Source organism: Perca flavescens, chromosome 7, assembly GCF_004354835.1.
Source record: "Perca flavescens isolate YP-PL-M2 chromosome 7, PFLA_1.0, whole genome shotgun sequence".
Classification (NCBI taxonomy): Eukaryota; Metazoa; Chordata; class Actinopteri; order Perciformes; family Percidae; genus Perca; species Perca flavescens.
Genome location: NC_041337.1, coordinates 12,253,195 through 12,275,675, shown reverse-complemented (window position 1 = coordinate 12,275,675; position 22,481 = coordinate 12,253,195). Strand labels below are relative to the sequence as shown.

The 22,481-nt window shown below is 41.8% G+C and overlaps 1 protein-coding gene across 1 annotated transcript; it reads right to left on the bottom strand.

Annotated features, from left to right (window-relative positions):
• Window positions 1–1,375: 1,375 nt before the first annotated feature.
• On the bottom strand, window positions 1,376–21,239 carry bltp3a (bridge-like lipid transfer protein family member 3A). Its single transcript, XM_028582460.1, has 21 exons — window positions 21,007–21,239; window positions 17,970–18,132; window positions 15,173–15,211; window positions 14,860–14,951; window positions 14,575–14,764; window positions 13,992–14,132; window positions 13,694–13,864; window positions 12,944–13,124; window positions 12,653–12,739; window positions 11,936–12,106; window positions 11,369–11,514; window positions 9,825–9,966; window positions 9,509–9,702; window positions 8,116–9,329; window positions 7,613–7,797; window positions 7,394–7,533; window positions 7,033–7,183; window positions 6,270–6,526; window positions 3,381–3,489; window positions 3,134–3,225; window positions 1,376–1,615 (listed from the first exon to the last, which is right to left on the bottom strand). The coding sequence occupies exons 1-21, from the start codon at window positions 21,048–21,050 to the stop codon at window positions 1,499–1,501; spliced, it is 4,026 nt and encodes a 1,341-aa protein (XP_028438261.1). The 5' UTR covers window positions 21,051–21,239; the 3' UTR covers window positions 1,376–1,498.
• Window positions 21,240–22,481: the final 1,242 nt, after the last annotated feature.

The window sequence follows — 22,481 nt, the reverse complement described above, 5'->3', positions numbered from 1 at the left end:
CGACCAGGCACCTCTCTTTAACCTGCCTCTCTTAAGTTATGCTATTACAATTCTAGACTGCCGGGGAGGCTGTTCCTCCCCCTAAGACACACTGAGCTGCTCTCTCATCTCTACTTGTTACTTTTGTATGCATCCTGTCCCAGAAATGCTTGTTACTAATCTAGCTCTGGGGAGTTTACTCCCCGGAGTCCTTATGTTTCTTCTTCGCAGAGCTATGCTCTGCGATTCTCTGCATTCCCGGCTGCATCCTGCTGCGTCCTGCTGCATCCGCAGCCTCCCCCCGTGCTCTGCAGCGCCACGTTACATCCCGCTACGCCCTGCTGTGATGTTCATACGCACAGAGTAGTCAGGATCCGGTATAGGAGACTGCAATACTCAGTATGACACGATGTGCCCTGCTATGACATGAACTTCCACGATAACCTTCAAAGTCAATGTGACTTCTAATGTGACTGTTATCACCACTGTTCATCACGCCCCCAACCGGCCCGTCAGACACCGCCTACCAAGAGTCTGGGTCTGCCGAGGTTTCTTCCTAAAAGGGAGTTTTTTCTTGCCACTGTCGCAATAGCCACTGCTAATGCTTGCTCTTGAGGGAATTACTGTAATTGTTGGGCTTTTGGAATTTATAGAGTGTGGTCTAGACCTACTCTATCTGTAAAGTGTCTCGAGATAACTTTTGTTATGATTTGATACTATAAATAAAATTGAATTGAAATTGAAAATTGACCGTTCCACCTTGGTGATAAAGCAAGGTGGAAATGTGTCCACCACCTCTCAGTGAAAGCAGAGTTCGGTTTCCTTAAAAAAAATTTTTCCCACTACCTTTCACAACACATTTTCAACAAACAGCTGATAATATTGTCATAATACTTTTAAATGAATAAGGAAAAAAAACAAGTCTTACGCAAGTAATCTACATTGCTAAGTATATTTAGCTTTATGACAGTCTATCTGTAAATGTGCTACGTGTAAACTAGCACTGTTCACAAAGCATGCTCGACACAAATTGGGTTTTTGTAGAGGGAGCGACTCATGGACTAGCAGCTGTCTGGCAGTGTCAGTGCATGTGAAGAGGAGGTTTTGGCTTGTGCTCAACTTAATGTTTCCGTTAACACAAATTGTTAACTGGAGAGAATTAAAGCTTGATGATATTTACTCTTGCATGCTGTGTGTCAAACACTGAAACCACACAATACGTTAACTGTACACTAATTTGGGCGAGAAAAAATTAATGTACCTATACGTTAGTTCACTAGATTCCCCTTGTAGTAATTGTTACAGGGGCTTGTTTGTAATCTAATGAACAGTGTGATATAGTAGGAAGTGAGCCAAAGCCACAAAGCCTTGGATTTATTTTCTTTCCAAACATGTCCAAAGTCCAGACATGCTTTTATTGAGTGTTGCTGGTTCCTGACATTCAGCCTGATACATCCCATCACGGTTCCTCAGCAGGAGCAGTGATGCTGTAGGTTCAGAGGTGAAAGACAGATAAGGCTCAGAGAGTAAACGTGGGGTCATGCTTCCTGACTTCCAGGAGGAGGCGTTCTCTGTCACTGAGGGCCTGGGTGAGAGCAGCCAGGGCGTCAGAGAGCTGGGACTCCGAGGTTTGTCTCTGTAAGGGATTATTGGATTGGTTAGTTCCCGCTACAGCTATTAAAAGCACGCTTTGGCGAGGTGCTACATGCAGAATCAGATTCTGCCCGACAGCAACAGGTGTAATTACAATACCATAACTCAATTTGATGTACGGACACATCTGTGTTGTTGATCTTAGAGCTGACCAGTAACAGGACACCAGTATTATAGTGGGTTCCATTTACCTCAGAACTCGGAAGCCGAAGCTGGGAATGACGTCACACGTGTGTTGCTTTTATATAGGCCTTAGTGGTCCCCTAATACTGTATCTGAAGTCTCTTTTATATAGACCTTAGTGGTCCCCTAATACTGTATCTGAAGTCTCTTTTATATAGGCCTTAGTGGTCCCCTAATACTGTATCTGAAGTCTCTTTTATATAGCCCTTAGTGGTCCCCTAATACTGTATCTGAAGTCTCTTTCCCATAATTCAGCCTTGGTGCAGAATTACAGCCACTAGAGCCAGTCCCACAATGAGCTTTTCTTAGGATGTGCCATTTCTGTGTCTGTAGCTATTGAGGAGGAGAGAGGGAGGGGAGGGAGGGGGGGGCAAGGTGGATGTTGGGGCTGTGGCCTTGACCAACTGCTACTTTGCTCATTTGAAAGCCATGATGTCTCTCTCTCTCGTGGGTGGGCCAAATGCTCTGGGCGGGCAAAGCAGAGAAAGGGGAGGTAACCTTTCTCCTTATGACCTCATAAGGAGGAGATTCCAGATCGGTCCATCTGAGCTTTCATTTTCTCAAAGGCAGAGCAGGATACCCAGGGCTCGGTTTACACCTATCACCATTTCTAGCCACTGGGGGACCATAGGCAGGCTGGGGGAACTCATATTAATGTTAAAAACATTTTCATTTCATTTTCATGCCATGGGACCTTTAATGTTACACAGACCAGTCACATACATGCCATGACATGACATTACAATACTAAACAAAGAGGTCCTTTTGTTTGTTGGAAGCTGTGACTGGGATACCAACAGGGCCATAATGACCACTGAAGTCATGTACCCTGTAGTGGATGTTTTTGCAACATGTTCCTATGTGTAACTTTTGGGGGGATATGAGTGTGGAAATAGTCTGCAGGATAATAATCAGTGACCAAATTAACTATTTTTTTTCAAATTGAGGCCTCAAGTCTAATATATTATATCCTATAATATATTTTAAAATATATAACCATGTTTTTGGTGTAGAAACAAAATGACTATTGCTGGCAAATTTGATTAATTAAATTGTGTTTAACAGTGTACAACAATATACATCAACATTGTTTTAAAGAGGCTTACTTTCTTTGCTTCCGTTTTTTACGTCATTTCTTTTAAACTAAAATATGGCGAGAAATATTTAAATATTCCATTCGTCTAACTAAGCAGTCAAAAAACCCTAAACATTTCCTATCCACAAAAGCCACATATTGGAGTCACGAGCCTAAAATCCCGGCTACAAACACACCATGCTGAAGCATATACATTATATAGTACGGCTTGGTCTCCCCTACCTGGCTCTGCTGTTGAACAGAGCAGGGATGGTTTGGGTTGTTCGGACCAGCCACAGGAACACCTGCCGAGGCTTTAGGGTCTGTACCTTCAGCTGCAAGCAAAAAGGAAATGGCGAAGTTCACTTTCTGTTCTGTCTTTCTGTTAAGATGTTACAGCAGATGTTTTAAGCTGGAGTATTTGCTGGTATTTGGGTGTACCACGATACTGAAGAGTTAAAAAATAATATAATAATATTTTCTTGCTCACCTTTGAGCCTCACGATGCCATCGTCACAGCGCTCGAGGAGCAGCTGATCTACAATGAATGAGGCTGGGACAGATTGAGGGGCTGTAGGGTAGATTTTAGGGCTGTCATCCTAAAAGAAATAAAAAGGAATCCTGACATTGAACCGTATACAGTACAGGCCAAAAGTTTGGACACACCTTCTCATTCAATGTGTTTCTTTATTTTCATGACTATTTACATTGTAGATTCTCACTGAAGGCATCAAAACTATGAATGAACACATATGGAATTATGTACTTAACAAAAAAGTGTGAAATAACTGAAAACATGTCTTGTATTTTAGATTCTTCAAAGTAGCCACCCTTTGCTTTTTTGATAACTCTGCAAACCCTTGGTGTTCTCTCAGTGAGCTTCATGAGGTAGTCACCTGAAATGGTTTTCACTTCACAGGTGTGCTTTGTCAGGGTTAATTAGTGGAATGTTTTTCCCTTATTAATAAAAAAGCAAAGGGTGGCTACTTTGAATAATCTAAAATATAAGACATGTTTTCAGTTATTTCATACTTTTTTGTTAAGTACATAATTCCACATGTGTTCATTCATAGTTTTGATGTATTCAGTAAGAATCTACAATGTAAATAGTCATGAAAATAAAAGGAAACGCATTTGAATGAGAAGGTGTGTCCAAACTTTTGGCCTGTACTGTACCTCAACACTGGCTTTCCATTACGGTTTAAGTCTTTTTACTCTAAAAGATTACAGTCTGTCCAAAGTTTGATTTACTTTATTTCACCAGGATAATAATAATAATTAATAATTATACTGTTTATTGATCCCCAGTGGGGAAATTACAATTTACAAGGATAATCCACTCAGTATTGCCACTGCGTCACAAGGAGTCCCGCTTATATACTGTGACTAAAAACAAATAATTTTTTCAATTCAGTGGACATACAGAGTGGATTGTCCTCAGAAGTTAGATTATCTTGAGAGAAAAAGATACCTACATCAAATCGACAGTATCTCACAAAAGTGAGTACACCCCTCACATTTTTGTAAATATTTCATTATATCTTTTCATGGGACAACACTGAAGAAATGACAGGAAGAGCACCCAGGAAGAGCACCCAGGAAGAGCACCCAGTAAGAGCGTGCGCCCCATGTTGGCGGAGTCCTGCAGCAGCCCAGGTTTGAATCTGACCTGCGGCCCTTTGCTGCGTGTCATCCCCCATTTCTCTCCCCCTTTCATGTCTATCCACAAAATAATCTTTAAAAAAAAAAAAAAAAAAAAAAAAATGACACGTTGCTACAATGTAAAGTAGTGAGTGTGCAGCTTGTATAACAGTATAAATGGGCTGTGCCCTCAAAATAACTCAACACACAGCCGTTAATGTCTAAACCCCTGGCAACAAAAGTGAGTACACCCCTAAGTGAAAATGTCCAAATTGGGCCCAATTAGCCATTTTCCCTCCCCAGTGTCATGTGAGTCGTTAGTGTTACAAGGTCTCAGGTGTGAATGGAGAGCAGGTGTGTTAAATTTGGTGTTATCGCTCTCACACTCTCTCATTTTGGTCACTGGAAGTTCAACATGGCACCTCATGGCAAAGAACTCTCTGAGGGTCTGACAAAAAAGAATTGTTGCTCTACATGAAGATGGCCTAGGCCATAAGAAGATTGCCAACACCCTGAAACTGAGCTGTAGCATGGTGGCCAAGACCATGCAGCGGTTTAACAGGACAGGTTCCACTCAGAACAGTCCTCGCCATGGTCGACCAAAGAAGTTGAGTGCACGTGCTCGGCGTCATAGCCAGAGGTAGTCTTTGGGAAATAGATCTACGAGTGCTGCCAGCATTGCTGCTGAGGTTGAAGGGGTGGGGGGGCAGCCTGTCAATGCTCAGACCAAACCGACACACACTGCATCAAATTGGTCTGCATAGCTGTCGTCCCAGAAGGAAGCCTCATCTAAAGATGATGCACAAGAAAGCCCGCAAACGGTTTGCTGAAAACAAGCGGACTAAGGACATGGATTGTTGGAACCATGTCCTGTGGTCTGATGAGACCAAGATGGTGTCAAGCTTGTGTGGCAGCGTCCAGGTGAGGAGTACAAAGACAAGTGTGTCTCGCATACAGTCAAGCATGGTGGTGGGAGTGTCATGGTCTGAGGCTGCATGAGTGCTGCCGGCACTGGGGAGCTACAGCTCATTGAGGGAACCATGAATGCAAACATGTCTTGTGACATACTGAAGCAGAGCGTGATCCCCTCCTTCGGAGACTGGGCCGCAGGGCAAACATGTTCAAACATGATACGACCCCAAACACACTTTAAAGATGACCATTGCCTTGCTAAAGAAGCTGAGGGTAAAGGTGATGGACTGGCCAAGCATGTCTCCGGACCTAAACCCTATTGAGCCTCTATGGGGCCATCCTCAAACGGAAGGTGGAGCAGCACAAGGTCTCCTAACATCCACCAGAGTGGAAGAGGATTCTAGCAGCAACCTGTGAAGCTCTGGTGAACTCCATGCACAAGAGGGTTAAGGCAGTGCTGGAGTATCATGGTGGCCAAACAAAATATTGACATTTTGGGCCCAATTTGGACATTTTCACTTAGGGGTGTACTCACTTTTGTTGCCAGCGGTTTAGAAATGAACGGCTGTGTGTTGAGTTATTTTGAGGGGACAGCACATTTACACTGTTATACAAGCTGCAGACTCACTACTTTACATTGTACAGTAGCAACATGTCATTTCTTCAGTGTTGTCCCATGAAAAGATACAATGAAATATTTACAAAAATGTGAGGGGTGTACACACTTTTGTGAGATACTGTATGTGTAAAGTGCTGAGACTAAAATCATATCCACAATAATGTAAAATGCACTGACCCCCAAATCCAGACCGTATCAACAACCCACCTTCATAATGATGCTGATGTTGCTCATGTGTAACTTCATTGGCTGACCGTCCGTGCTGAACTCGTCTTCCAGAAACGGACCAATGTTAGCCACTGTGGAGGCTAACAACTCCGCCTTGCAGTCTTGCACTCTCATATCCAGGAAGCCCAAAGACTCAGCTAGAGCAGAGTGTCTGACTGCAGAGGGACCCGTTTCTGCTCGCATGCACACTACTGGAGAGCCCCTGGTCCCTTGCTTCTGGACTGGTCCGACTGGGGCTGTAGAAATAAAGAAGATGGTACATTTAAGCCACGTGGGCCCTTTATACTGCAACGAGTTCCAGCATGCTTTCCATACTGTAACTTGATCATGTTTCTTTTTTAAGCGGAGACGTGCCGATATTAGGTGACTACATTCTGATATAGAGGCATTTATACAACATAAGAGAAAACTGCTGAGATTAGATATCAATCAATATGTAGATGAGTGATCAGTTTAAAAAAACAAAATATTACAGATATGTTGCAAAATTTAACTAAACTTCAAGAAGCCAAAGAAGACCACAAACCAGGATTGATTTACATTTAATTTGCCCTTTTTCTTACGCCTATCTAAAATACTTCTCTAAAATAGGCATTTCATTAAAAAAATGATTAGCATACAACTGATTAATTAATTATAAATAAAAAGTGCTGCACGTGACTAGTAAACATAATTGGAGAAAATATTTTTTAAGAGTTTGTTGATAGGAAACGAACAGCATGGCAATAATAATCCAGGTTACCTTGTATGAGGCCAGCCAGCAAATCTGACACCCTGATATTGCCCAGCTGCACAGGGCTCAGATTCTGGGCTTCTACCGCCACAACTTGGTCTTCTCCCTTTACTTCCACGGTACAAGCTGTTCCACTCAGGATCAGCAGCAACACCGAGGACTGTAACAACAGCACATCACAATAAAAATTACATTTAAACCACTGCAGATTTAAATTTGAAGTGAGTGTTTGAATTATTGTTCTATGTATTGAGGACAACATTCTAAATATTCTTTCAGATACTGCTTTGTTCAGAAAAATAATGCAACTCCACTGACAATTTCAATCCATCCATGAAATCTCTTATACTGTATGAGCATAGTAACCCACCATATCCTGAGATACGTCCTCAATGCTTTGGGACAGAGAGCTGCTGAGGTCCGCTAATGAACCTCCCTCTGTCCCTGGGGCCGGGCTGCCTCGACTGCCTGCAGGAGTGTTGTTGGGGCGCATGGACTCCATACCTGATTCTGGAAACAAACGTATTAGTAGATGTCACCTGTGTACTTCAGAGAAACTGCTCTGGAAACCTGGTAGTATTCTAAGCACCTGAGTCCATGAGAACAACAAAATTGTCGCTGACATCACTGTCCACAGAGAGATATTCATCAGGCAGGCTGCCATCCAAGATAGCACTATCAAAGGAATGCTGGGAAGGCGACTGCTTCATGGATTGGTGGCGCAGGCTGGCAGCCAGAGAGGGGGAGGACTCTTCTGAACGCTGGACCTGTTCCCTAGGAACAAAAACAAACAAACAAACAGACACACAGACACACAGACACACAGACACACACACACACACAGACACACACACACACACACACACACACACACACACACACACACACACACACACACACACACACACACACACACACACACACACACACACACACACACACACACACACACACACACACACACACACACACACACACACACACACACGTTAAGGGGCAACCAGTAAAAGCATGTGGTGCACAATATGGGTTCCAGACTCACAAACACTATTAATGTTGCCAACTGCACAGCAGGAGAGCACTAGCACTTACTTTGCCTGCGGACTAAACAATTTGCTCATCCCTGAGCCACGACTCAGCATGCTAAAGGCATCCTTTGTTATTGAAAACGCCCCTTTGGTCAGGTCCAGCGAGGCACTAATGGCATCTTTGGTCACATCCTTGGTGACAGTGATGGCGCTTGACAGCTCTCCCTCCAGGCTAAAGTTGGATGGTTTGCGGGAGAGGGCAGGGGAGTGTCCAGGTGAGAGTGGAGGGGAGAGGACAGATGTGTCCTCCTGTGTTGTCAAACCATCCCCCTCCAACCCCTCCTCCACAGCCTCACATGCCTCCTCCACCACCCCATCTTGTTCATCCTGACCAAACACATTGACAGTATTGGTGGAGGAGATGCCATTTTCTAACTCACTGTTCTCCAGAACTGCCGAGTGATGAGTCGGGGAGATGTCAGAGTCTGTTATGCTGGGGCTGTCTGTCTCTGGGGTGTGGGGAATTTCTTCCTCAGGATCTGTGCACACTGGTGGCAACAGGAGACCCAGTTCTGCAGAGTCCACCAGAAGGGCAAGGCTAACTGTAGCAGGTTTTGTCTTCTGGCCGTGAGCCTGCTTAACATCTCGTAGATCCCTGCCCAACTCTGCCCCCAACCGAGCCATGGCATCCTTCATCCTCAGCAGGGCAACATACTGGTAGTGGTTGAGCCACAGCTTCACTGGAGTGATGGTGTGAGCCAAGAAGTGGATAGAGGCAAGCAAAGCCTCGTCCTGCTCTGAAGAAGGCTGGCGGGCTCCGCTGGGACTAGAGGAGGAAGACGATGATCCATTTTTAAAGGCAGAGGGCTGACACATCCACACAGACATCGCAAAGGGCTCAACAAAAGGTTGGGTTCTGCTTTTGGGGAATCGCCGAGCTCCATCAAAACCTAGGGTCGCACGGGACAGACTGAGAGACCAGACATCCTGTGATCGGAGCTGCTTTCTGTCCAAAGATTGGGGCGCTGTCTCTTGAGAGTGCTGGAGGAAGGTGGAGGGGATGGGGTGGAAGGCACTCTGGTCTCTGGGGTAGGGGCATGGAGGTGTGTGCTGGAAGAAAGGGCAGCTGGCGAACTTGTCAATGGTGCTACTGAGGTCAGCTCTGGACCCATGAGGGCAGAGGCGGGTGTTGCTGAGAACCATCTGGGGCACAGTAACAGAGAGCGACTGTGGACGTTCCGGATGGTCCAATATGGAAAAATCCAAGGGGATTATTAACTATAGAAAGGAATATATATACAAAAAAATAAATAATAATAAACAGTCACATCAACCATCAGTATACAGACATTTATTAGAAATGCAACAAGTTTTGATCAGACAAAAACGTGCTAAACAAATATTTTGAATTTAAATGAATAGAAACCACTAATATGTAATAACAGTTGTGTACTCACCTTGAGCTGAGCTGCATCCATGCGGATGTCCACATGCTCTTCAGCCCTGCTGCTGTCTTGCAAATGGTAGAAAGCTTTGACCTGGTCCAGGGTGTGCAGCAAACCCCGGGAAAACAGATTGACCCACAGCACGCTGGCTGGGTCTACACAGAGCTGGAGGCCATTCAGCTGGCCATACAGGTTTGAGGTGGGCACTGAAAGAGGGGGGAAAAAAAGCAAGAGATACTAATACAGGACATTCACATACACAACCAACGTGGATATTAACAAGCAAAAGAAAAAAACCCAGATATGGTTAAATACATTTGCATGATACCTGAAAAACTGGGGTTGTCAGGAAAGTAGTATTCGGTGAACTGCAGATGAACTGCTGGTACGTTGTCTGGCAAACGCAGAGCTTTACGGTTGCAGGATATTAAAGAGCGGGTCTTCTTGTTTTGACGGCCTCTGGTAGACACCTGAATGTTGAGGTGTAGAGGTTAGAACAGTGGTGGAAATATCAACTAAATATGGGATTTGATTTTGCATTTATCTGATTCACTCAAGACACAATAAGAAAAGGCACTCAATTACTCGACAAAAGTGCAAGTATGTTGCACATAACAGAACCAAACCACCTGAGTTTGAACATCAGTGACTTCCTGTCTACATTAAAGGTGGAGGCCCAGACTTCTACAGCATATCCCCCTGGGTGCCTCTGATTCTTTGAAATGGGGAACTACAAGTGTCTTAAACTTAAAATAGCCTTGGAAATGTTACGTTCTTTCATGGTCAAAAGTGTGAAATGCCAAAAGTGAAATTGCAGAACCAGTCTGAGAGTGTAATTTGTGGCAGGGGTTTTCCCAGTCTCAGATTTATAAAAAGGCACTGGAGCAGTGAAGTGACATTTATGGAACTATTCCATTCTTACTGAGTATTTTACTGACAGTTAAGGAATAATTTAGCTTAAAGCTTCAGAAATGTATTACAAGGCTGTAGTTGTTTGTACACATGTATAATCTTCTAATGCAATTTCCCAGAAGGGTAATTTGATGCATTTACATAATCACAGTAATATAACAAATCAAATATCTGATCAAACATATTAGAAAGCTAGTCTGGAAGAGACTTTTGTTCCCTTTGTAAGGCCTGTCAGGCAGATGCATGCAACGCTACTAGGCCTTTTTCCAGTTTAAGCTAACTGCAAGTGATAAGCACACTGCAGCACATTACACTCACTGCAGCACATGACACTCGTGTCAGCTAGCTAGCTAGCAATAGAGCTACAGTTTTTGAATACAGCCAATAATATATACACCTTTTTCTTCTTATAAAAGTGAATGTGTGTCCAAGAAAAGTCATCTCAGGAACCATCTTGATAATGCCTGTGGTCAGTATTTAAACATGCTTAAAAGCACTTTGTTGTCACATCTTTTTATCAACTTATACATGGTTTACACACACACTATGCAAGGCTTCTCATTTGCCTGCCTGTTAACAACTGTAGGTTATGTCATGATTGCTAGGAAGCTGATGGTGACGTCTGAGAATATCATTTTACGTGTCATTTCTTCAGGAGAGGATAAGGGAGTTGTTGATATTGTCCAGGCTGCGTGATCCACTGTAGATCATCAGTTACGTGGCTTGAGGTTGATTAGTTCCATTTGAGATTCTTTTGATTATAAACTCCCGTTTCCTCAATATCAATAGCATCTGTGACTGCTCTGTCACTGGTAAGGTTTTCTAAGTGCAAGCTGACTTCTAGCCTTGTCAGAGGTACTGTCTGACTGCTGCCACTGAAGAACAGTCTCTCAGTACATTAACTGAAGTAAGGCTTCTGTTAGAGCTGGAAAATCAAATCAGTTGATAATTAAAGCTTGCCTGGTGAATGTCCACATCATCCATCCTGACCACCACACAGCTAGACCGCAGCCTCTTCAGTGATGACCGTGAAGGAGCTGTGACAGAGTTCCTGCTGGATGCCTGCTCTGTGTCAGAGGGGCTGGACTTGGGACTAGACTGTCCATCTAAAGTACGTGCATGGGAGAGAAAACACTTTGTGACAAGCAGAAATGACTCACTTACGGAAGAGAAAGTCTGCTTCCTAGTTAGATCATGACACTGATGTTCGGAAATATTTTTTACAGATTAGGATTTGTGTCTTTCTTATCATAAACATGTTGCTGTTAACTGAGCCATGCATTTGGTTTGTATGGGGGATGGGGTCGTAATTTCACTGTTGCTACTGTGTGGTATTTTGTTGTGTAACGAAGGCGAACAAACATACATGTTTTATTTCATTGCACAATTTCGGACTGATTACCAGTTGTTTTTATGAGATCTGGGTATGTATCTGTGCAATTGTATCTGTGTTTAGCTGTCACAAAATACATAGATTTCCTATAACAAGACAAATAGAATTGAAATATATCCATATTGCGCTCATACCTTGCATTGGCTTTGCAGTAGAGTCCTTGGTTGGCGGGGGCCCCTCAGTATGTGGTCCAGGAAACCCAGAAGCCTCTACTCTCCTCTGGTACTCCTGCAGCAGTTTCCCAGCCCACTGGGCCTGAGCCTCCATGGCTCCACTGTGGCGTTCCCAGTGTCGACATCCATCAGCTGTATTAGAGCAGCTATGATTGAGCAACCACTCTAGGCTTAAAACTGATTTTCTCTCTCATTCAGCTCATGCCTGTATGTAACAGCTATATGTTTGAGTTTGCTTATATTTGTTTAGCTTTGTCTGTATCCTCCTGTAAATTTGACCACTTTTAAAAGCTGGATGTGTGGTTATATATTGTATACACATGCTGTATATGAAGTTTTACTGTGTGGATACATGCACCTTTCTTCTGTTAAAATTCAAAGGCCGCAATGGTTAATCAAACAGAGCAGCAAAACAAAAAGCATTTTCTGACTGTGTTTAATTGACCATAATCAGCTCCAGAGGCGACTCTGCTGCTCTGCATTCTACACTTCAGGAATTCCACAAAGAATAATGGCACTGGGCACAATCTCCCAAGCCATTAGTCTGCTTGAGTAGTAATCCTCCTAACAGCTAGTCCTGAATGAATGCTGTGGTTAAAGTGGGAGCAGGGAAAAGCCTCTGGGTACACTGCGGCAAGAAAATATATAGTCAGAGAAAGGACCAGTCGTCGCACTCACCAGGCCTGTGGACAGGATAGTAGTCAAAACCCAGCTTCCTGAATGTCAACTGCATGGCACCTTGCAAGCCTGGTGGGGGAGCCTCATCTGTGCAAGATCATATGATGGCTGTTAAAAACCAGCTTGACAGTAATTATCCTTCAAATGCTGAACAATTTGCTGTATTTTGTGGGTTTCTTTAAAGCAAACCATTGTGGCTTTATGCTGAAGTAAAATAGCAGAGGACAATAATAAAGGCTACATGTTAATCATTTTTGGCACATGGTGACTGGTGAGTCATTTCCAACTAACCTTCATCCATTGAAGAATTGTCATTGCATATGTGTAAGTCCAACCGGGATATGAAGGTGTGGTAAGAAGACTCCTTGACATCATAGAGATCAAAGTATTGACTGGCGTTGCTGGGGGTGCCAATGGGGGCAGGTGGGGGCTCTGTCCAAAGGTTGTGGAGGCCAGGCGATGGAGGAGCAGTCTAAAACACAGACGAGGTCAAACATTACCATGATGATTTGACAAAACAAAGAAAATATTTCTTGCAACATGAATGTCATAGTGAAACAAAAGAAAACTTGATCTATAATGTATAAAAAACAGTCATGTCCCAGCTACTTTTGAGTTAAAAGCTCTTGAATCTTTGTGTTGCTGTGAGAAGATACCAATGAATGTCAGCACAATGTTATCTAAAAATCTGTGAATATACTGAGCAGTAACACAACTATTTAAATACAGTGTCATGTAAAGACAAGCTGAGAAAATGCTGCAAGTGCTGGTGTGGGGCTTTCACAAAATCGTATGTATGTCTACAGATCATACATTTGGTTCTTTAAAGACATTTGAATTACTCATATTTCCAGTGATTTACAATGGTATATAGAGACCTTTTAAAGAAAAAGGCACAAAGACGAGTTGGGCAATAATTCCTGAGATGAATTAGGCTCATATGTTTTAAGCTTGACAATGTTCTCTAGTTTTTCTTCTGTAGTTAAAACACATTTCCCCCCTCAAAAAAAAAAACATTCATAAGCAGGAAGGAGGCAGGACCTGTAGGGATTCAGCAGTACTGCTCTTCCTCTGCTGGGCAGACTTCTCCATGGCCTCGCTGAGAGATTTGGCGTAATGTATGATGGCTTTGAGCTGAGAGTCCGTCAGCACCCACAACAGGTCATCCAGAATGAAAAGCAGCTTGGACGCCAGCACATTACAGTCCTTTATCTAGATAGAACAATGAAGAATTAAACTTGACTTGTGACAAATAGTTAGCAATTTAGATGAGGTCAAGTTTGTGATTTCTTTTAACCAATTCCATGATAGAATAGTAAATGAAGAAACGCGGTCTTACTCTGCGTTTTAGAGCGATGCGAATGCGACCCTGGTTGGTGATTAGACGTAATGGGGTGCTACTGAGGTCCTGGTCGTCACTCTCCATGGCATCTGCCTCGATTCGTAGACTCTGCCAGTTTATTTCTTTGAATGTCAACACCTGAAACAAATATCAAACAATCCAGGTATGATTAAACACACTACGAGACAAAAAAACACACTACGAGACAAAAAACACAAACTACGAGACAAAAAACACACACTACGAGACAAAAAAAAACAACACCATGTTTCGACACTTATATGGAATCAGTATCAGTGTGGCAAGGCCAATGGTTTTTAATAGAAACAGAAAAAGAAAAGGCAACGGACGCATTTGCTCTTAAGTGGATTACAAGAGCTCATTCTGAAAGGTTGTTCATCTCAATATAATCCCTGCAGCTAACAAAAACCACAACAGTTGGCTTGATTAAATGATTTAATGCAAGGGCTAAATGAGCACGCGCGGTTTCTGTGGTAAAACATTGTCTTCAGTTGGAACTTCCAGGCAGATCAGTGGCAAAGCTGGGTGAGGAGGGGGACAAAAGTGTGCTGCACTGTACCTCTCCTCTCTTTGGGTCGGGGACACGAGTGTAGCGGAGGTCAGTGCGTTGCCATTTGGGGTTGAGGCTGTTGCCTTGTAACTGCCAGAGCTCGAAAGAGGCGTGGAAGGCACGTGCCTGCACCTTGATGGTTATGGAGTTGATCCTAACAGACATGCCCTCCACCACTTTCTCTGCAAAGCCGTACTCGCTGTAAATAAACATGAGCAAGGCAATGTTTCACCATATACATGGGATGTAGTATTAGTAGTCAGATATATTGGCGCAAGATTTATTTGGGCTTACCTCTGGCCTGCTGTAATAGCTATAGGAGAGGGGCCATTAGGTGGACGTGGCTCCTCACATGTCCTCATTTCTACCTCTACCTTATCCAAGAACTGCACACAACAGGAAATTACTAGGCATACAATTGAGCAAGGAGAAATAGAGAAGTAACCTAACATTTACGTATGATAACAGGACAGAGAGCACAACCTATGGAGCAGTATAACAGAACGATAAAATAACTATGCACACTGCTAGTCATGCCAAAGTTTATTTTGGGATTAAAACATGAAGGGAGAACTCTTTAGAAAGCCAGAAATAACATGATTCTTACCAGACAGATGGGGCTTGTTTTCAACTTTGTCCATTGTATCTAAAAAAGACGGGACGACAAGGTCCAAAGAGTCAGTCACAAACACTCGCCAAAGCATTCCGCACTGCGCATTCATTCACTGAGCACAAGCTCACCGTGAACATCAACCTGCTGTGACGCAACTGCAACAACAATAACTGCCACGCTTTAATATTTGGAGTCATACTGCCACTTCTGCTCAACAAATCAAACATCACCTTCAGTTATCAACTAAATTATTATTACCAAGTACTAGAGTTTAGATTCTCTGCCCGAGCCCGAACTTGACCCACGTGCCGGGCCGGGCCGATATTTCCCACCACTATCCTCGGACCGGGCCGGGCCCTTGATCAAGCATTTGTGTTTTTTTAATGATTAGCCTAATTGGGTGGGGAGAAAGTTATGCCTCTCCAGCTTCTCCCGTAGCTCTGGGTATATGTCCTGCACTGACTTGAGTGTGAGGTATACTGTGCTAAATCATGTCTCCCCCATCTGTAGCACTGTCTACGATAAGTGCGCAACCAGGCCAGATTGTTTCAGATATCTCACGAGTCCTTTAGCAGCAGATATGGTCTCTTCTATAGGCTACCTGGCGCGTTGTCGGCCAGTGCGTCGGCAAGCAGACCGTGGCGAAGGACAGTATTAATTAGGTGATCGAGACAAGAAAGTCTCCTATATGGTTCCAGGGCTTTAATTATGTTGCTGCCTTGATCGGTTACCCACACTATTCGGCTGAGGGAGCTAGGGTCAAGGTTTTTTTTTTTATTCATTAAGATAATTCTAAACAGATTTCTGTAGTTCAAACAACTCGGAACTGTAGTTGAGAACGTCAGTTATAACGGCCCACGTATTAAAAAATTGTTGGTTTTAAAATCGGGCTTGGGCTCATAATTCCAGTTAATGCGTGGGGCCGAGCCGGGCTCAGACACAACGGGCACGGGCTAGGGTAGGGTCGGGCTTGATTTTTTGGGGCCCGATCTAAGCTTTACCAAGTACCGGATGAACTAAAACAAGAGGAAATGAGAAATAAAGCATTCATTCCTGATTAGACAAAGGGGGATGAAGAAAGATAAAATGAAGAACATAAAGTATTTGAAAATTATCCCTTATTGTTGACATTTAAAAAAGTGCTAAAAACAAAGGATTGCAAAAAAGCCAGCCTATAAAGATGAGCATTCAAATGTGAATGGCTGGAATGCATAGATGGTTTCTGAAGACATGAATGCTTTGATTGTAAATGTTCCTCAGTTTAAAGGCACGTGGTTGCATCAATGTTTTAACACACTATAATGTCACAGGAAACACCAAAGCTTTTGCTGTGTTTTAAAATATTTTTGGCTAATGAATCACAATGGGTAGTAAATAATGCGTTGACATAGGGCTGGGTGATATATCGATATCGTGATACAAGATTAGATATTGTCTTAGATTTTGGAAATCATTATATCGTAATATGGCATAAGTGTTATCTTTTCCTGTTTTTAAAGGCTGCATTACAGTAAAGTGATGCAATTTTCTGAATTTACCAGACTGTTCTAGCGGTTTTATTATTTGCCTTTACCCACTTAGTCATCATATCCACATTACTGACGAGTATTAGTCAAAAACCTCATTGTGTAAATATTTTGTGAAAGCAGCCAGAAAAATCTATCCTGAAGACAAGATCAAGACAAGAGCATGTTTAAAGCAATTCCTGAGATTTCTGACATTGATAGTTTCAAATGTAGTCAAGATCAGCAAGACAAAAAGTCTACAGCCAGGTGTTGCGCAGTACAGCCGAGGCTGAGTGGAATGTTGTTAGATTTTTTAAGTATTTGGTCATAAATGAAAGTATTTTGGCTTTCATATTGGAGTTTGTTTCAGAAAGGTTAGACTGGGGCATTTCTGAAAATTGGAAAACAAACAGCAGAACAAGTGAATTCCAGTAAGCAGCTGTAAATGCGAAGTTTTTACTCTGTTGACTGGTGACAACACACCAGAAACCTCATTAATAAGATCAAGTTTAAAAGACAATGCTATACATATTACAAAACAAGTCAGACTGAAGAACAAGGACATGTGTATAAAATGGAAAACAGAAACATCTATAATCTTACTACTGAAACATATTGTGTCTTAGGTTTGGATATTTTTAGTCAGTTAAAGCATCTTACAGTACAGTTGCAAGCATAATACATACATAATATACATAATATTACATCTAATACTGTTCTACAATGCTGCTTGCTACTTTAAAGCTACCTTTGGGAAACTTGAGGAGAAATTGAGGTTCAAGAGGTTGAAGTATTCATACAATGTGTAGATTAAACTTTAATAACAACATTGGATATAATTACTAAATTTAGATAAAATACGTGGCCTTAAATATGTGGTATTCTTGGGAACACAAACCATCCATTCTAACAGCTCAATGTACACCAGCCAGTTTATCACAGGATCACTCAAGCCTCTGGGCTGTCGTGTTTCTCTGAATCATGGTTTGCCTCTCTATTACCAATAACCAGTGCTGGTCTGAAGGATCATAACATGTTCAGTAGTGCCTCTAGCAGTGCTTATTTCCATGGTACTGCCACTGCTCATTTCCTCTACGACTCTGTGGACTCGGATTTTCATAAGCTCTTGGCAATAATAAACAGAAAACCTTTGTTCACTTTGAAAATGAACTACGAAACCATTACCAAACTGACATGAATTATGTAGTTTTTCTGAACCAGCTTTGTGTTTCAATAGTAAAAAGGGAGACAGCCTCACAATCAGATTTGACAAGTCAATAACATACCCTGATGGCAGCTTTGTTGCAGTAGACCCGGGTGACAGCCAGCCAGGTAGGAAGGTCCAGCATGTTCTGCAGAACCTCTTCATCAAGCTCGAGGTTGGACAGCTGCCCCTCCCCCTTCAACGTACTCACATTGATCTTGTCCGGGGACAGATTCTTGGTGAACCTAAGGAAATGAGACCAGATACAAACAGTGAATACTAGGAAAAACGCCTGACATCATTACACGTCACTGATGATTTGGGAGACAGAATTACACAAAATTCAATTATGCAGCTTGGCCAAGACGTTTTTCAAGTAGTGCAACTGAATGAGTCATCCTGAGAAACAGTTGCAGCCTCCTTACTAGAGCACATAGCTCTTGTGGCCCTCCCCATATGTGGGTTAACCTCTCAGAGAGTGCTAATGTAGCGAGCTCCAACTGCCAGGAATAGGCTACAATCCCACATAGGGTCAATATAGCAGCAATCGGAGCAAATCAATTTGTTAAGTATTTTAATTTCACATACACCATATGACTGAACCCTGTTCTGGCAAATCTGCATATTTCAGACATCAACCAACATAAACTGTAGTTCTCTTGCTTGCAATTTGGTCTGCTGCTTTTTTAATACACTGTGGCTCACATTTTGGTTAATAACATTAATTTAACTGATGAGACTGCAAGTGAATGTGGTCCAATTTTTCAAAAAATTTGACATTGTTTGGCCTTACTAATACCACGCTGTACCTGATAAGCCAGTCAAAGCCACTGTCATTGGTCAAAGCTTAAGCTTTTCTTTAACACTAAGCAACATAATAACGACTCAACATTTTTTTCTATTGTGGACAAAACCTGGGCCATTGCTTTCATTTCATCTTAATTCCCAGACTTTTCACGGGCCTTTAATGAGTCATGCTTGAGGTGCAGAGCTAAAAAAAATACCAAACAGCTATGAATTGAGTGTACAACATTGTGCATTTTAATACAGTTGCCTTTTAGATTGGCAGAATAAGAAGACGTGATTTGGTGGTATTCATAAGACCTACACTAGAGGAAAGACTGCTGAATAGTGGTGCTATTATTTATAGAACTAGCAATATAGGCTAATTATTCAGATTAGCATGGTTCAAAGAGTACAGAAATCCCAGAGCTTGTCCAAAGCAAGAAAAGTCATTGTACAAACTTTGCCCAAAGCACGACTGTTGGTTCTACACTTAAACAACACCAAGATCGTTCTTAGACCATTAAAAAGAATCACCCTTGAAGTGGTCTATTGAAATCAAACACTCCCTCAGTGGTTGAAGAAGTCCAGATACTTAAGAAATAGCCTAACTGAAGAGACACTTGGACTATAAAGCCCATGTGCTTGCATGTCTACTGACCAAGTACAGTATGTGTCAATTGTGTCATATATGGTGCAAATAATTGTTTTAAATATTCACTGACAGAGACAACAGCAGGGAGGAGAATACAAGTCAGTCAAGCAGACAGCCTCTGATTTAGCACACACCTATTCCCCAGTAGGCCTGCACGATTCGGGGAAAAATATGAATCACGATTTTTTTAGCTTAGAATTTATATCATGATTCTCTGCCACGATTTTTTATCACAAAGTGTAAGTGGCAGTACCAAACCTATAGCACATTGCGCATCACCTCAAACCTGTAAACATAATAGGCTTCAATGAATAAAGAAAATAAAGTACATACTGGCCATTTAAGCACAGTAGGCTACCAAAAATAGTGACATCTAACACACTGAACTAAATACGGCCCTGATACAGGCTCTATCTGAACTCTGAATGTCTTTACATAATTAAAACATGTTAATGTCAACAAATGCTTTCAATAAATTAATCGAAGGAGAAAAAAAAAAAGAAGAAAAAAATCAAAGTCATTTAAAAATTAAATGGTGAACAGGGGTGAATCAAGATCGCGATTTTATAACAATTTATCGTGCAGGCTTATCAGTCTATGGATGAACTTTAGCTTTTACCCTATCCAGCTGGGGTAAGAGAGACCTTTTAAACACATTGCTCTCTCACCCAATCAATTCATTTCTTAACTCAGCAGTGGCAAACTGACAGCAACAGTAAATACAATACCTTCATCTGACACAATAAAACCAACAAATGGAGGGAAATAGCAGGCTCTATGTCTCCTGAGGAGCATAGAGGAAGTAAATCAGGTACAGAGAAAAGGCTCCAGTCAGCTCTGGAGAGGATGCTGAAGTTGACTGGAAAACTAGTTGTCTGATAATTTGTCTGCTGAAAAAAAGACAGGGATCTTACAAAAACTAAAAGAGCATTACTGCCACTGTTGTTTTTGAGCTGTACTAAGCATAAGAAATAACTGAGAAACTAAGATAGATAGATGGATAAATAAATATAGATTTTCATTTATATATTTGATTAATGTTGCACTGTTACATAGCTCTGTTTACACTTTATTCTAGTAGATATAACGTTACTCAATGTATACATTTGATTTTCACACTTGAATTGACAATGTAAACGTCTGTTCACCGTGACAATAAAGCCTCTTTGAATTTAAAAAGATAAAATGGTTTAAATGGAAGATAAGATGTTTGTTTAGATGCGGCGTTTTCAAGTTTCCATGGTAAAGTAATTATAATATGTAGGGCCTATATAGACCACTAAGTGACATTAAAAGAAAAAGTAAACAATCGGGCACAGTGATGGAAGGTGTTATAGGCCCATTGAATCTAATACATCAAACAAGTATTAAAGGCAGTGTGTAGCATACAACAGTATTAAGAACACATGCATACAATTGGGAAAGTAATTCGGTTAACGTTATTAGTCTCCCTAAGGTTGAACTGGTTTGCTGCGTTCACTGTCCACTGTCAAGTATCCTAACGTTATTCTCATGTCGCTGCTCCAACGTGTAGCGTTAAGCTAGTTGGTAACCAAAGTGGAAATCAATGTAGAGTTCGCTAATACTAGCGAACTAACGTTTGCTGTGTTGGAGGCAGTAACGTTAAAACCATCATCCAGCTGGGCTAACTGGCTAACACAAAGCCAGAGATGACACTTACCTTGACAAATGTTTCAAAATTTGCTTTTTAATAATTCCGGCCATTTCTGCTAGCGTCAGTGTCGTACAGAAACACAGGCTTCCCCCTCTGAATTAACGTTAAACATATAAGGTTACTAACGTTAGCTTCCAGGCACCTCTAAATTGTGCACAGCCCTAGCTGTTTGCATCTTTTTAGCTGCTGCTTGCACAGTGACAGCACCAGCACAGCCTAGCGCTACCTCGCTAAACACCGGACAGCAACTGCACACACACACACACACACACACACACACACACACACACACACACACACACACACACACACACACACACACACACACACACACACACACACACACACACACACACACACACACACACACACACACACACACACACACACACACACTCTCTCGACTTAGAAAAAAACGTCGCCATCTGCTGGATGTTGAGGGGAGAACGAGAATCCCACCAATCACGACTAAATATTTAATTACCGTCAAAATAAAAAAACAATACTTTATTTTATTTAATCAGGTAGTCTGATTGTAAATAACTGTAAATATATATTTTTTATGTTTCAAGTTTTAAGTGAAATGTCTCCTTCGGTACTGTGCTTGACATAAATAACAATACATTATATTAAAAATATAAGAACAAAATAAACAGTAGCAGATGAAAATGTGAATAAGCATTTTATTTTGCCAATTTTATGAAAATTAGGCTAAAATGTGTGTTATATTTGGATGGAAACCTGGCTATACTGAAAACCTAGGCTATATTAAGACAGACAAACACTAAGTGCCATAGTTGTCATCCAGTATACACTGCTTGCTGACTCTGCTACTATAATCACTATATTGTCACTTTATCTTGCAATTTTTGTCTCCATATATGTTCTTGTATAGTATTTCTATTTTTATTCTAAATTGATTTTAGTTTAGTTCTCTTATTATTCATTATTTTTATTTATCTGTACTATTGCTGTCCTTGTGCTTCTGTGACAATCAAATTTACCTTCTGGGGATCAATAAGGGTTTATCTTATCTTAACCTGCAGTCAGGTAGTATTCAATGAATGAATCAATCAATAAATCAATCAAAATGTCACATGAAGTCGTACAAGGTAAAATTCCAGTGAAATGTTATCCATCAGCTCCTTCAGCTTGTGCATGATTCATCATAAAGCAGAATGTGGCCGTCAGATCGGCATACAGAAAAAGAGTCACCGGGTTGAATGGCAATAAGCAACTCAGTCATGGGATGTCCACAGAGATGGTCTTGCTAGCCTGAGCTCATCTTCTCCACCTTTTCCTCTGTGTTTACTCTGATGTTTAAACTTGACTGTCCAGGTTGCTAGCTAGCCCAGGGTAGAGTCAGCAGGAAGTTAGCAGAGTCCCCATCCAACGTCAACCACATAAAGCACAACTAATATTTGTGAAATAATCAATTCAGGCATACATTTGGCTGAGCTAGAGGAGAGGCGACTGGAGAA

What these genes read in the sequence shown, in the direction of transcription:
- bltp3a (XM_028582460.1), bottom strand. Translation starts at nt 21,050, where the DNA reads ATGGCCGGAATTATTAAAAAGCAAATTTTGAAACATTTGTCAAG. An exon ending in GTACTGCTGAATCCCTACAG is followed by an intron (nt 13,125 to 13,693) that starts GTCCTGCCTCCT and finishes TCTGTGTTTTAG; the next exon opens with ACTGCTCCTCCATCGCCTGG. An exon ending in ATGATGTGGACATTCACCAG is followed by an intron (nt 9,967 to 11,368) that starts GCAAGCTTTAAT and finishes CTCAACATTCAG; the next exon opens with GTGTCTACCAGAGGCCGTCA.